Genomic DNA, 14613 nt, shown 5'->3' on the forward strand with positions numbered 1-14613 from the left:
AGGCATGAGACATCACATCCAGCTAAACCTTTTTTGTTTTGAATGTGTGTTACAGGTAGTCGAACCTGTGCCCTTGACCACACTTAGGCTAATAGATTATCCCATACTCAGGAAACAGAAGCAAGAATAGAGGATCAGAAGTTCAAAGACAGCTTTGGTTAATACCACAAGTTTAAGGCCAGTCTGGTCTCAGAAAATATTTTTAAAAATATTAAATTTTTTAAAATCCCAGGTTTTGATGGCCTGAAGTGTGGCTAGAACCCCAATTATTATTTCTTCATTCTCCTCTGGGAAGGTTTGGACAGTTTTTAGACAGCACACATTCAGAATTCCACTTTTGTCTGCTTCCTCCTCGAAAGCTAAGCCGGGTGAGTGTGAAGGCCCAGCTAACTCACTGACAGGAGGGCAGGGCCTCCCCAACTCCTGAGCCAGGCACCGCTGCCAGAGGACAGGCACTGGAGCCAGGCCCACTGGCAAGTCAACAGCCCAGCACAAGCCACTGACGCTGGAAACAGCTGATAAATGGGCAGACCTGCTTTTAACATTTATTAATCCAAAAATATATTAAATTCTTCTTTCTGCCCCAGCTTCTTAGACTCAGAAGGAGGGTAGCTGCCAGCCCAAATGCCTGGTAAAATCCCTGTCCTAAGGATGATGAGAAAGGTTCAAACTAGGGAACCCCCAAATCAGGCCCATTCTCTGCAGAAGCCCCACAACACTCCTTGGCAGGTTTTGCTGGAGGAATTGGGGCAACCTAAAAGTTGATTGCCCTGTGGTAACTGGACCTGTGTAGTGAAGGCCTCAGACTAGTGATGTTTCCTGCCTCCCACTGGGGCTGCTGACTTTATTTCTTCAGAGACAGTCATATTAGAGAAATCACCAGAAGGAAGTGTTCAAATAGAAAATGTTTAGGGAAAATGCAACCTCAGGCCTTTCTTCTGGAGACTGAGAATCCTGCAGCCAGCCAGGCCTGCTGGGGCTACTACATGGCTATGTCAGTCTACACAGCTGCCCAAGGAAGTCCAAGTCAGCCGCCATCTGTAACCTCACTATTGCATGCCAACTGGGTGCATGGGCCAGGACCCCTGGCCAGCATCAAGGCCTGCCACAGGAGGGGCCTGGACCATGGGCTGCAAGCGCTGCTGGGACTGCCAGATGTGATGGAGCTCTTTGAACTGCTCTACCATGTGGTCTTTGAGATCCGGGTTTGAGATCTGCAGCCGAATGCTGTCTGCTGACCAAGAAAGCTCTCCTGAGAACATCTCCAGCAGCAACCGGGCTGCGACAGGTACCACCTGGGAAGCAAAGAGGAAACAAGACAAGGAGAGCTGTGGTAGGGCTGTTCAACCCAGCTGGGCATGAAGACATCCGGAAGCAGATGGTAGACAGTCTCCTTCAGTCCTAGCAACCAAGGCGTCATGGCCCAGAGGGCCCCACCCCTACCCTGGGCCAAGAGCCTAGCCCCATGTCTCCTATTCAAGCTGCATCAGAGCTGGCTAGGAACACACCTGTACAGTAATGAGCTTCTTCTCTCGGGGTTTGAGGTCAGGCCATTCTTCTCCAAAGCAAAAGAAGATCTCAAAAGGTGGTGGGGTATTGGTTTGGCCCTTCTGGAACAGGATGAGTTCTGCATCAAGATTAAGGCCTTTAGTTAGCGGTTACAACCCTATCCTGAGTGAGGGGCAGCCAGGAGGAGCACAGAATGGACCTCACCATTGAGAAACTGCTCTAGGCTAAAGAGCTTTGTCTTGACTTCCCGCTGGATGGGGTTGGGGCAGGAACCATGGGCCAAGGCACAGGGCCCACTCCAGAACACCTTACACTGGCACAGACGGATGGCATACAGGTCCTGGCCCTGCAGCTGCAGGATGAGCCCTCGGTCCAGGACATCCAGCAGCTGGTTCGTATAGAAGCGCTGCTTGTCACTGGGGATGTCCTCTGGGCTAGGGAAGCGAACTTGCTCCAGGGTCACAGGGCCAAAGAGTTCCACTTGCTCCTGGGTAGCCTCTAGCTGGCTATAGAAGAGCCTGCAGCCTTGTGGGTTGCTGATGGTGAGGGCCCGAGGTGGACGTCCCCGGTACTGGAACTTGATCTCCAGGTCAGTCACTGTGGAGCAGAGAATCCGGTTGCCCTGGCTGTGACCCTCATGGCTACTCAGCAGCCAGGTGCTAGACCCAGCTTCCCCAGCCTTCCCAGTTCACCCTTGACCCAGGAAGACTGGCCTGAAAGCTTTTCTTCACCATCCTCCTTCCATGCCACCCTGCCCTACCCCCACTAGTCCGCCCTGCCAACCCGCCTGGCCCACCAAGGTCCTTACAAGGCAGCATGTGGGGGCTGATGAGCAGGTCAGGCAAGAGTTGTTCTGTAGGGGGCTGGTTGGAAGCCAGGGGTCCAGGCTCCAGGACCTCAGGGAGAAGCTGCCTAAAGCCAGCAGAATCTCCAGAGGGAGGGGCCAGGAGATTTGGGTTTGGGGGAGGGGGACCCAGCCCTACAGGTGGCTGGAGAGCAGGTGGCCACTTGGTGTCTTCTTTGGGTAAGGAATAGGGTGCTATGGGAGGCCCAGGTAGCACAGGTTCTGCAGAGGATGGGGTGGACACAGCTGTTAATGCCACCTCTAAGAACGATCTCCCACACCCGACTCCCAGACTTGACTCCCATAGCCTCTTAGTGCCCTCTCACGTACCAAGAATACCCCTTACTTCTTACGATACATACCCCACCCCCAACCACACCACCGCCCCGCCCCACCTGTGATACTCAGGCCTGGTAGCATTCTCTGGAGCTGAAGGGAAGCCTGGCAGAGGAGGAGGGAAGGGAGGACAGGTTATTAAATTGGTCCGATGCTGAGGAAATGGTGTTCAACAAAAGGCAGTCCCCTCAGCTTTGGCTCAGTGGAGGCCAGCCTCTGCTGCTGGGCCCAGATCTGCCATCCTCAACAGGTCATAGAAGCAGTCGGTGTCCCCATTTCCAAATGTGCATTCTGCAGCTAACAGTACCTACCCACCAAACCCAGCTGTTGTGGAGGTCAGGTAGACATGTGACACACTATGCAACAATATAGCCCTAGGAGGGACAAGATGGGACCCTGTTCTTCAGAACCATCAAAGGATGACCCAAAGAAGAGCTGTAGAGGACAATGGGCTACAGAGGAAGGAGGTGCTCAATCCTAAGGCAGGGTAGGGCAGCAGAGACCCCCACCAGGCCCAGCCTCATCGGAGCTTACTGAGTACAGGAGCTTGGTGAGTGCAGCCCCTTCCCACCACTCTTCCCCACACACCTCTTCATCTTCCTCTTCCTCCTCTTCTCCCAGAACATAATCATCTGTGGGCTGGGACTCTGCAGGTCAAGAGAGAGAGAGAGCAAGGCAGGAAGTCAGTGATCAAAGAGCCAGGGTAGGCTGTGGCTCCATCTGAGCAGCCAGAGGTTGCCCAAACTCCCGAGGCCTATGTCACCCATGAAGCTGCCCATATATGAGCAAGTCAAAGGAGCTGGCATCAAGAAGCAGCAGACAAAGGCCTCCCCTGAAGCCAAGAGCGCAGAGCAAGGGCAGTGGTAAGGAAGAAGCACCTGGAGCCCTTGTCCCAATCCTAGATGATTTACAGGAGCCCTGGGATTATGACCTAGCACAGCCACTGCGGTACACCCTGGAGCCCTGGCTGGAAGGGCCTTGGGTTTTCCTGTACCCAGAGGTCACAGCTTTCCAGATGGTCACACAGGGCCAGGCATTATACCTGTGGGAGCAGGGCCATTGGAGCAGACCTCGTAGATCTTGTAGGGCTGAGGTGGCATGTCTCGAGGGCCATCATAATACAGCTGGAAGTCACGGCTTTTGTTAAGGGCACAGCGCAGGTTGGCCTTCCATTTGGCTGGGTCAGCCTCATCCACACCCTCCGTGTACTTCCCTGTCTCTTTAGCCCAGGCCTATGGAAGGAAAAGAGGACTGCAGATTACAGGGGACCTTAACTGTCACTGAGGCCCTAGCGACTTCTCTTGTCCTAGAGCAGTCAATGCTAAGAATTTTGCCCACCAGGCTAAGCCTTGCCAGACAGGCTTGTTAGGTGGATAAGACCAGACTTTGTTCAACCCTCACAGTTCAGACAAACTCAGTGAATTCTACTAGGATTCTGCTCTGTTGCTAGGAGAGTAAACAGGTACAATCTCAAAGGAACAGGAGAAAACGCGGTAGAGAAGAGAGCTTGTAACTTGGAGCCAGGCTGGGTTTGAAGCCAGGCAGACCAAAAATCAAGCTGCCTCTGTTTTGGATCCTCCTTGACAGTACCTGAGAAGACTCAAGGAGTCAACATCTTTAAGGTACTCCGAACTCTACCCACATGTAGGCATACATCAATGTTATTCTTGCTGTTGTTGTTTCTTCTTCTTCTTCTTCTTCTTCTTCTTCTTCTTCTTCTTCTTCTTCTTCTTCTTCTTCTTCTTCTTCTTCTTCTTCTTCTTCTTCTTCCTCTTCTTCTTCCTCTCTTTCTCCTTCTTCCTTCTTCTTTTTCTCCTTCTTCCTCCTCTTCCTTCCTCCTCCCCCACTCCTCCTTCTTCTTTTGTTCTTTTGAGACACTGCCTAATATAGCCCAGGTTGACGCAAACTTGTTAAATGGCCAGGGGTGGCTTTGAACTCTTGATCAATCCACTTGCCTCCATCTCCCAAGTGCTGGGATTATAGGGCCTCCAGCCCAACTAGCATCAACATTGTTGTTATTGTTGTTGCTGTTGTGCTACGGATGGAATGGAGCCTCACATTTGCTAAGCCCAGCCTCCTAACCTCTGACCCTCACCCCAATTAATATTATTTTTGCATGACAATTTGGTGATGTCGGGATTGTGTTTCTTCTCTTTAAACTAGCAACTTAATTTTGATAGAACTATATAGAATATAGAAATATGCACACACACACATTGTGGTAAGGATTAAGTTAAAAGGCTAAAAGATAGGATTCCAAAGGTTTTAAAATCAGCATCTCTTTGAGTCCAAAGAGAACAATTTTATTAAACTCCAAAGTCTAGACCTAATCTGACCATTAAAACAAAGGGTAGAATTTAGGAGAAATCATGCATCTAAAACAGCCTGAAGTGTACAGAAATGGGACTGGAGGACTGAGTTGTACTGAATCCTTCCAGAGGATTATTCAATGGTCACAAAGGTGATGCAGATGTTTCTTGGAAAGGAAAGCTAGTCCTGAGATCGGCTGACAAGACGCAGGTTACAAATCAGTATGTGTGGGCCAGTGAAATCGCTCTACACACAAAGCCACTTGCTACCCCGCCTGACAGCTTGAGTTTGATCCCTGGAACTCACACTGTGGAAGGAGAGAATCAACTCTTCCAAGTTGACCTCTGACCTCCACACACATACTGTGGTGCCTGCACACTCCCCATAAACCAGTAAGAAAAAAAGAAATTCAAACATATGTGTGGGTTGAATGTCTTGATGAATATCCGTAGTCCATCCAAGCACTTCAGAGATGGAGGCTGAATTATCAGAAGTTCAAGGCCAGAGTCAGCTACATAACACGTTTGAGGCCAGCCTGGGCCATGCAAGAATGTTTCAAGAAATATAAAATGGTAAATAAATAAAGTATGGGGGTGGGGGCTGTCCCTTAGTGACAGAATGTGTCATGGCACGAGCAAGGATAACCTTGATCCCTAGCACAAAGATTTCTTTGGAAGGTTAGCTAGGTGTGGTGGCACATGCTTGTAGTCCCAACACCCGGAGGTACAGGTAAGGGACCACCACAAGTTTAAGGCCATTCTCATACACATAGTGAGTTCCAGGCCAACCAGGAATACATAGGGAGATCCTATCTCAAAACATAAACATTCTTAAATGTGACTAGATTCCCACTTTGCCTGTCGTATACCTACAAACCTTAAACATTATATATTCTGGTGTAAAACTTGGTGTAGGGTCTGTCCAGGCTTAGGGCTTGTTGGACACGGTGGCACACGTCTATAATCTCAGCACTTGGGAGGCTGAGGCAGGAGGATGACATGTCAAGCCAGCTTTGACTACACAAGTGAGTCTGGTCAACTGAGCATTATCTAGTGAGACCCCGACTGAAAACCCAGACCAAAACCAAAAGAGGAGTTGGTAAATTCACTTGGGGCATGTGTTATAGTATGTGTAATGTGTAGTCCTGTGTAACAGTAAATCAAGAACAAGGAATGCTACACGGAGTTACAGGATGGCCTCCCAGAGACCTTCCATCCCCACCTTGCCCTAGGCTACAAGTTAGAAAAGGCGGTCCTGTGTCCCTGAGTCTGGGTGTGGGATCCCCTGAGCACTGTTACTGGCAGGAGATACTGGTGCCCCTCTCCACTCCAGAGGGCTCTTCCCTAGGGAGGGGCTGCCCCCGAAGTCCAGGCAGCACCTTATCCATGGCTTACCTTGAAGATGGTGTTGTCTCCATCCTGACTGGGACCGTGCCTTGTAGCATGGCGCCAGGGGATATAGAAGAGTTTCTTTTCCCCGTTGACCCACTGGAGCCCTGGGTACTGGCAGCTGTTCACCTGGGCCACCAGCCAGGGCTTCAGCCTCACACGGCGGGGTGGTGTGGGAATCCCTGGGGCTGACTGGTTCATGGCAAAGGGCTCTGTGGGAGAAAGCAAAGCACAGCTCTGCAAATTGATAGGAAGACGCCCCGTGCCCTGGGTGGAGAGGCTGTGTGGCCGAGCTCCCCAGTCCATCTAGGTGTCTGAGGTCAAGGCTACCTCAGTTTCTTGTCACAGTTCACTCAACCTGTGATTTCTGTTAGGGGAGAAGGAAACCTCTGTGCTAATGGATGCTGTGGGCACATTCATACGATGGACCACCCCTTCTTGAACGCAATCAGTACCCAGCTACTGCTTCACTAGAAAAGTGTCCAGGTGTCTTATTGCCTGGGTCAAGCCACCCATCTCTGTGAAGTCACAGCACAGTCAAAGCTAGCTCGCCGGGCATGGAGGTGGGCTAGCAGGGGTGACAAGTACTTCTCTGGGGTTGGCTATTCCACCATGCCTTATCTGTTCCTGAATCTGCTCAGTTTTTCCCTCTGCAGCTTAACCAACTGCTTACCCCTGAAACTGCCCTTCCCCCTCCCTAACACATCCTCTAAACTAGACTCCTGTCTCAGGCTTCCAACACAAGCCAGCCTTAGACAGGAGCAGACCGTGTGAGAGGGGTTAGGGATGGGTTCATTTGCAGGACTTGGAGTTTTGGGCCTTTCGATCACTCGTAGTTCTAGTGTTTCTTCTCAGTTCTCTCAGGAATGAAGCTTTCTTCCCCCGTAACCTCTTTATAGAAATCCCACTAATCCAGTGACACCGGGTGCCCAGCTTACATGGTGTCACCCTGAAGCCGGCAATGGCCGTGTGTCTGGTGCCTGCTCCTTCCCTCACATCCATTCAGTGCTCCTGTTTACAGACCTGTGCCACACACAGTGGCAGGAAGTGCCCACCAAGGTCTAACAGCTTCCTGTTAAGCTTTGGTTTTCTAATGCTAAATACTGACCTGGTTGGCCTCCCAGAGGGGAGGAGATTCTTATGCTGCTGCCCCAAGTGATGCTATGTAGCCCTGACACCCACCGCCCAAGTTGTCCCCGATTGGTGAATAAAGATGCCTACAGTCAGAACTGAGCAGAAGGGAGGTAGGCAGAGTTTTGGTTCCCAGGCTGGGGGTCTGAGAAGGACCACGGGGGAGAAGAGAGAGAAGGTGGAGGAGAATATGCCAAGGGGTAGGTGAGTCGTGGAAACATGGCCATGAGGGCTGGCCAATTGGAGCAGCCAGGATGGAGCATGGTGGGTTTCCTGATGGGGAAGTAGACATATATATATAGCATAAAGGGTAGATATCTGCCCAGCTCCGGTACATTAAAGGATTGTTATAAATATAAGTTGAGGGTCTTACATCTGGGAACTGAATACTCAAAGGCAAGATCCCCAGCAGCAGTTTCCCATTGGAGGTAAGCACGGTGGCAGGCCACAGGCTCTGTCTCACTAGAATTAGGTCCACAGGACCCATGAAATGCTGGTGCCCTTCCCTCTACCTGCTCCTTCTCCTCCTGACAGAACCTACAACAAGACTAGGGCACCCTCTTGCCCATCTTCCCTCCCCGGAAGCTCTCTCCTTCCCTTGCCCATGTTCTTGACTTGAACTCTTGGACTGGAGTGGGGGTGGGGGAGTCAGAGACAGAGAAGAGGGAGGCCACTGTGCCAGCAGCTCCTAGGAAGACAGTCTCTCATTCAGCAGGTTAAAGAACAAAACTGAGCATGCTTACTTGGGTTTTGCAGCATGGAGCCTCAGTTTCCCCTGCAATTCCCCACCTAGCATCTTTTGGGTTGTGGCTGCTACATGCCACATCCAGGCTAGCAGAGCGTCTACAGACTGCAGAGCAGTGCGTACCTCAGCTGCCTGAGACCCACGGAGAGTAGCACCGGCTCTGGACAGAGAGGGTGGAAAGGCTCCCAGCCCTGCCCCCAAGCTTAAGAAGAGGTGGCTTAGTTCCTCTTTCCACACCAGCCTCCACCCTGACCGAAGGGAAATGAAAGTGGCCCTGCTAGGACAACTCAGAAATCTGACTCACTCACGGGGCTGACTTGTGGTCTGATGGAGGGAGGGGCACAGAGAAAACCCAGTCTCACAAACCCACCCCCAACCCCATCCTCTACAACACTTGGTCTCCCAAGCCTACTGATGACACCTATGTCGTTAGAGCGCCCAAGCAGCTTTGATCTTAGAATGGAGGGTGGTGTTGACCAGCAGCCAGCACACACACACACACACACACACACACACACACACACACACACACACACAGAGAGAGAGAGAGAGAGAGAGAGAGTGTGAGTGTGTGTGTGTGTGTGTGTGTGTGTGTGTGTGTGTCAGGCCCGCAGCCAGCCAAGAGTAGCATGGACAGGAAGAGCAGAAAGAAAACTCACTGCCCTGCTCTGTGCTTCAGGGACCGAGAGGGAGTCAAGGACCATTGTCCCTTTCTGTCTCAGCCTGATAATGATGAGTTAAATTCGGAGAAAGGTTTGGAAATTGTTGCTCTGGCCTCAGTGTTAGGAAGTGGCAGTCCTTTCCAATGGAGTAGTGACATAGAGAATGGACCCCCACAGCAAGTCAGGCTGCAACCAGACCGTGCGTTCATCTGGAGGCAGAAGGCTCTGCCTGCAGCTAGATCTGCAGAAGCTTCCCTGAGCCAGGACCAAATTCAGCATCCACCTCACAGAAGCTCCCTCCTGCCCAAAGAAAGGCTTAGCGATCTGAGTCAGATCCTAGGCCTGCCAGTTTTCAATTGCAGTGTCTAAACATGGCTGCTCTTTTCTGCATCTGGAGGTTTGGAGTAAGAGCAAGCGACACCCAGACTGAGATGTCTGGCTATGAGCCCTATAAAGGAAAAACGAACAGAGCCCCCACCATCTTCCATGTCAAAATGGGCATGGACTGCTGAAGACCTCAGGAAGCATCCCACATGTGATGAGGCATAGAAGGAACCCTTGAATCCCGGCTGGGATGGAGAATCCCCACCGCTCACCCCAGGGTCATGAAATCCCAGGAGAGGCTGCCTGGGCAGTCAGATCACTGAGAACTCTGGAGGGCTGGTGTGGAAATGCTGCCTTAATGGAGGTAATAGTACCAGAGCTTCAACCCACCCCCCACCCCCATTCCTGTCTCTCGGAGTTGTCTGGTTCTAAGCCCTACATCCAGATAAGGCAGCGGCAAAGGGTTACCTGCACTAGGCATGAGCATAAATCCCGCCCTCTCCAGGTGAGCGACACACCTGGGGCCCTGCCCCTTCGGAGCGCACACAGGCAGAGATTCTGGGGCAGCAGGTGCGGCAGGAAGAACCCTCTCTCGGCTTCCTCCCAGGGGCAGGTTGGGGGAAGGCCAGAGCGCAAGGGAAAGCCCCGAAGGACTTTTAGTTAATAGGAGTAGTCTCCTACCTACCTCTTCCCTAGTCTTTAGCCAGGAGCTTAGGGAGTAGGGACCGATACTATTACAGGTCCTCATGCGAGGGCCTTCATCTAGCCTTGGTCGGCCCGGCCCACATCCTTTCTGGTCCTGTTCACTTATCCCCACTTTGGAGTTCAGGCCAGGCCGATCCCTGCAGACTCCACCCGGGATATAACGCCGGCGGGGATGGTGGCGGTGGTAGTAGTGGTGGCAGCTGGGTCAGCCCCTGGAGTCACCGCAAGGAACTGGCTTAGTATCCGTCCCTGGTCCGCTCCTCTGGCCGGCGACCTGTCCGCCCTATTATGCCAAGAGGAGGCCAGGAAAACCCCCCACTTACACCCCTGCTACTGGGTACCCGCTCTGGGTCCTCTGGGGGTTCGAGAAACACCTAAGGTCTGGGAGACATCTGTACCGAGGTCGGATGCTAGCCTGGGACATCTCTCCGTCTGAGTCCGGCCAAACTACAAACACTTTCCCTTCACGCACAGATTCTTAGTTGTTTCCTTCTTAAGTGCAAGGGCAGGCCGTCAAGCATTACGCACCCCCTGCCCCGATTCTTCCCGACTGCTAAGAAAATTGGCGTCCCTTTTGAGCCACAAGCCAAGGAGCGTCGCCTCTATTTGACATCGTCTTCCCTTAAACTCTATTCCCACAGATTCCTGTCCTTGGCTTTAAGATCCTTGGGAGGGATGACTGCTTGAAACCTCAACCTCTTTAGTAGAAAAAGTGAGGTGTGGCCGGGAAGGAGGGCCGAGCTGTGCGCCAAAAGGGTCGGGGTCCGAGCCTCGCTTCTCAGTGGTCCTGTTCAGACTTCGACAAGGCACTTCGCATCCTTGACCCCGGCGAGGCGCAGGGAGGATGTCCACTGGGCCCTCGGGACTTTCCCCGCGCATGCGGAACGATGGCGGCCGGAGCGCAGCACTCCGAGCTGGCCCGGCGTGGAGCGCTTTGGAGACGTTCGCGCTGGCCCGGCGCTGCCTGCGACAATCGCCCACCACGGAGGAGCGGGATCCCGACCCCGCCGGCTCTGCTGGCAGGTGCCCCCGGCGCACAGGTCGCCGTGGGTCGGAGCGGTGGCTTGGCAGTAGCCCCGGACCGCTCCCACCGCCCTCGGGGCACGGGGCCCAACACAGCCCACAGCCCCGGGACCTACCTGTCTGCCGTGCGCCCGCGGGGAGCCTGGAGCCCCGGCCTGGCGCTGCGGCCGAGCTGAGCTCTCGCCGAGCTGCGCCGCCCGCGGGTCGCCCGGCCCCTCCCCTGCACTTCCGCATCGCGCCGCCCCCCGCCTGGGCAGCGCCCCCCGCCCCGCCCGCCTCGCCCCTCGCCGCCACCCCCGCGCCCCTGCACTGAGCGGTCCACCGCCCATCGCAAGGAGGCCCGGGGCCTCCGCGAGACCGCAGACGGCTCGGGGCCCCTCGCCGGGTTCCTTTGGGAGTCCAGAGAGACAGAGTCACCCATCACTCAGTCCCCAGACACCCTGTCCCCACCTAGTCCGTGCCTGCCTGGAGCTGGAAATCCGCTGCGTACCGGCGTCAATGGAGCCACACTCCAGGGCATTTTGAGGCGACCGAGAGCTCCCTTTCATCTTATCTTGGGCCACTCTGTCTCCTCAGCCTTAACACTAGCCCTCCAGATGGCTCCAACTCACCATGTGACTGCCAAGCCCACCTCTTCTTTCACCCCTACCTTCGCCCATGGTTTGGGTTTGCCCTTTGAGCGGGTTCCCTCCTCCACCACCACCACCACCACCCCCGGTTCCGTAAACAGGCCTTGCTGTCGATGCTGGCCTCAACTTTCACACGTCCTGTTCATGTAGGAACATTATTCACTGATTCCCACTCTGCAACTCTTGGGTCAGCATCAGATTATTTGATAGTCTAAGTGGTTTTTTCAGGAAGGTCTGCTCCTTGAGTCAGCTTCTGCTTTGGTATTATTTGTCGGTTTGGGGCGGGGTGGATATCAAGAGGCAACTTCCAGAGTCTTTCCAACTGACGTCCCCTTGTGATTTTAATGTCTAATTCCCACTGAAATTCAGCTTAGTCGGGGGCCTGTCCTGTCTTGCATGGTTCATGATATATAGTGATTCTCATTTTATTTATTTGTTACTGATGATGGAACCTAGCACCTTGCACATGCTAGGCAAGTGCTCCGCCATTAGGTATTTATCTGTTCTGCCCTATCATAATTGTGAAGGGTTATTGTGATTTTTTTTGTTGGATTTTAACTTTTTTAAGGGAAAAATTGTGTTGCCTGTGCTGGTCTCCAACTATTAGAATCAAACAATTTTCCTGACTCAGATGCCTTGAGTAGCTGAGATTTGCTGTGATATCATAGGCAGCTTAACTAAAGATTATATATATATATACATATATATGTATATATATATAATTTTTACCATCTTAATTCTTTTTAGTGATTTAATTTTTTATGTATATGAGTATTTTGTCTGCATGTATGTGCATCGTGAACATGCAGACCAGAAGAGAGCGTTGGATCCTCTGGAACTGAAGCTCCAGACTGTTGTGAGCGGGACATGCGGCTGCTGAGAACTGAACCCACGTCCTCTGCAAGAACAGCAGGTACTCTTAACCACTGAGCCATCTCTCCACTCCTAGAGATATTTTTAATAAATAAACATTCTGAATGAATTGCTAAATTAAAATTTTATTATTTTGCGTGTATATCATTGGGTGTACACATGCATGTGTAGGTCCACTTGTAGGAGTCAGTTCTCTCCTTCATATGCCTGGCTCAGGGGTTGAACTGAGGTTGTCAGGCTTGTCAACCATCTTGCTAGCCCCCCATTATTTCACTTTAGATAGCAAGTAAAATATATACATTGTAGATATGCTGTTTACCCTCTGCATTTTATAGCCTTGGGTTGCTATTAATTTAGTTGTATTAATTATAATTTTGCCTTCTTCCTTCACCTCTGCTGCCTTTCCACTTTCCAGGGATGTCTGGATTAGACGTCCATGAGTGACGAGGATTCAGCAGGTTTGTTTTGTCTTTCTTTCTCTCTGTATATCTCCCCCTCCTCTCATTGTAGCCTGAATATAAAATGGAAATATATTATTTGTATCTGCCGAGTACATCACCCTCTCACATGTGCTAGGCACTCTACCACTGAGCCTCACCTCCTTCTGTTTCATATTTTTTTTTAAATTTAAACCATGGGTGGATCCAGTCATGGTGGTGCATGTCTATACCGGGGCAACTGAGGCCTGAGCATGTTATAGGGTAAATGGGGCTCTGAAGAGATTCCACTCCATTCGGATCCTGTCTTCCCTGCCAAGGGGCCCCTTAGCCAAGAACTGCCCTGAGCCAGACACGAGTTTCTGGAGGAAGGGAAGGGGCGGCGCTCATTCAGTGAACAGAACTCCAGCTATTCCAAGAACGAAGGGGTCCTCTAGACTCCTGTGCACTGTCACGAGCAAAGGGGAAGTGAGGCCCCACTCTGATGCTTAAAATTAATCTCAGTTCCCCTTGCTCATTCAGGGCCCCGACAGGGTTCAGAAAGACTCCATAGTCCTAGGAGGCCATCAAGAGGCCCAGTGACTCCCCCACCAGTGACATGACCCTGTCACACATGAGCTTGTGATAAGAAGCACTTTTGTCGGCTTTGGGCAAAGCCAAGGTATGAGTAAAGGCACAGAGGGAGTTAAAGGAAGCCATGCCATCAGAGGGAACTGAAAGAAACCCAGTGTAAATGACAGTGACTTAAGCAGAAGCCAAGCACACTCTAGTCATCTCGAGGCCAGCCCACTTTAGATAGGGCCTGAGAAACTCCAACTGCCTTTGCTGCCCAACCCCATTGTCTCTGGCCTGGGCTTTGCAGGTCCTCTGGGCTGGCCTGTTTGTCTGGGAACTTGTGAGACCTCAGGCTGTGAATGGAATCCGGCATCAAATCCCAGGAATTGAGACATACGTGAGCTTTCCCTCAGTGATGTGAGATGGTCCCATCCCTGTCACTTACGGAGGATGTCAGATGCTCATCAAAGCACCCGCCAGGATGGAGGGATAAACAATCTATTCATCCCAAACTCACTGTGCTGGAGCTTCCAGTCTGTAGGGTGGGACGATTAGGTTCAACCCCTATCTGGTAGTAGGACTGGGTGAGCTTTGAGGGCCGCCACACAGGCAGCTTTGCCTGAATCTCAGTAGAGAACTCAGGCCCGAGGTAGCTCTGAAGAGAGTGCACGCCATTCAGATCCAATGTGACTCTCTGGCTTGGAACTTTCCAGTAGCTTTATGACCTGTGCTATGGACACTGCAGTCAGCTTCCTCTCTGTTTCTTACTGCTGCCTCCACAGCCTTCTGAGGTACTATTTGGAAGTCCCCCACTCGGCTAGAACTGTCACGTGGGCTTCTTGGACCTCAGGTCCTCACCTTTGCCAGCCCACACTCAGTCTCTCTTCCCACAACCTGGGGCTGAGGAAGCTGAGCAGACACCCACCGCCATCCCGGGCACCGGCTCTCTGCTTCTCTGTCTCACTAAAAAAAGAAAAGCTACTTCCCTTTCTCTTGCTGGTCACCTCTCCTCTCCGTGATGTCCTGAGTGGACTCCATTTTGACTTTATTCCTTTGTTTGGGCCTTGATCAAGCTGGCCCTAAGCCTTCAGGAATGCCCTCCCCCCCAAACCCAAACTCCAGCAATTCCCGACATCTTGTAC

At 52.0% G+C, this 14613-nt stretch overlaps 1 protein-coding gene across 4 annotated transcripts; it reads right to left on the reverse strand.

The window, feature by feature from the left end:
- Nucleotides 1-519: 519 nt before the first annotated feature.
- Irf5 (interferon regulatory factor 5) lies at nt 520-11157 on the reverse strand. 4 transcript variants are annotated; one of them, XM_032906831.1, is made up of 9 exons: nt 11094-11157; nt 6394-6599; nt 3732-3921; nt 3278-3336; nt 2749-2794; nt 2318-2575; nt 1714-2106; nt 1509-1627; nt 520-1295 (listed from the first exon to the last, which is right to left on the reverse strand). In XM_032906831.1, exons 2-9 carry the CDS (start codon nt 6586-6588, stop codon nt 1050-1052), a joined length of 1506 nt encoding a protein of 501 aa, XP_032762722.1. In that variant the 5' UTR covers nt 6589-6599; nt 11094-11157; the 3' UTR covers nt 520-1049. The 4 variants fall into 4 exon arrangements, 3 of the variants coding, with proteins under 3 accessions (XP_032762722.1, XP_032762723.1, XP_032762721.1); XM_032906832.1 differs by lacking the exon at nt 11094-11157 and adding an exon at nt 9935-10089; XM_032906830.1 differs by lacking the exon at nt 11094-11157 and having other exon boundaries at nt 6394-6892.
- Nucleotides 11158-14613: the final 3456 nt, after the last annotated feature.

Source organism: Rattus rattus, chromosome 6 (genome assembly GCF_011064425.1).
Source record: "Rattus rattus isolate New Zealand chromosome 6, Rrattus_CSIRO_v1, whole genome shotgun sequence".
In the NCBI taxonomy this organism is placed as follows: Eukaryota; Metazoa; Chordata; class Mammalia; order Rodentia; family Muridae; genus Rattus; species Rattus rattus.

Excerpts from the sequence above, each read along its gene's own strand:
- Irf5 (XM_032906830.1), bottom strand. The coding sequence starts at position 6,693 with ATGGACTGGGGAGCTCGGCCACACAGCCTCTCCACCCAGGGCACGGGG. Across the intron at positions 3,922-6,393 it reads GAGACAACACCATCTTCAAG|GCCTGGGCTAAAGAGACAGG; the intron begins GTAAGCCATGGA and ends TTCCTTCCATAG. Across the intron at positions 3,337-3,731 it reads CAATGGCCCTGCTCCCACAG|AGTCCCAGCCCACAGATGAT; the intron begins GTATAATGCCTG and ends CTTGACCTGCAG.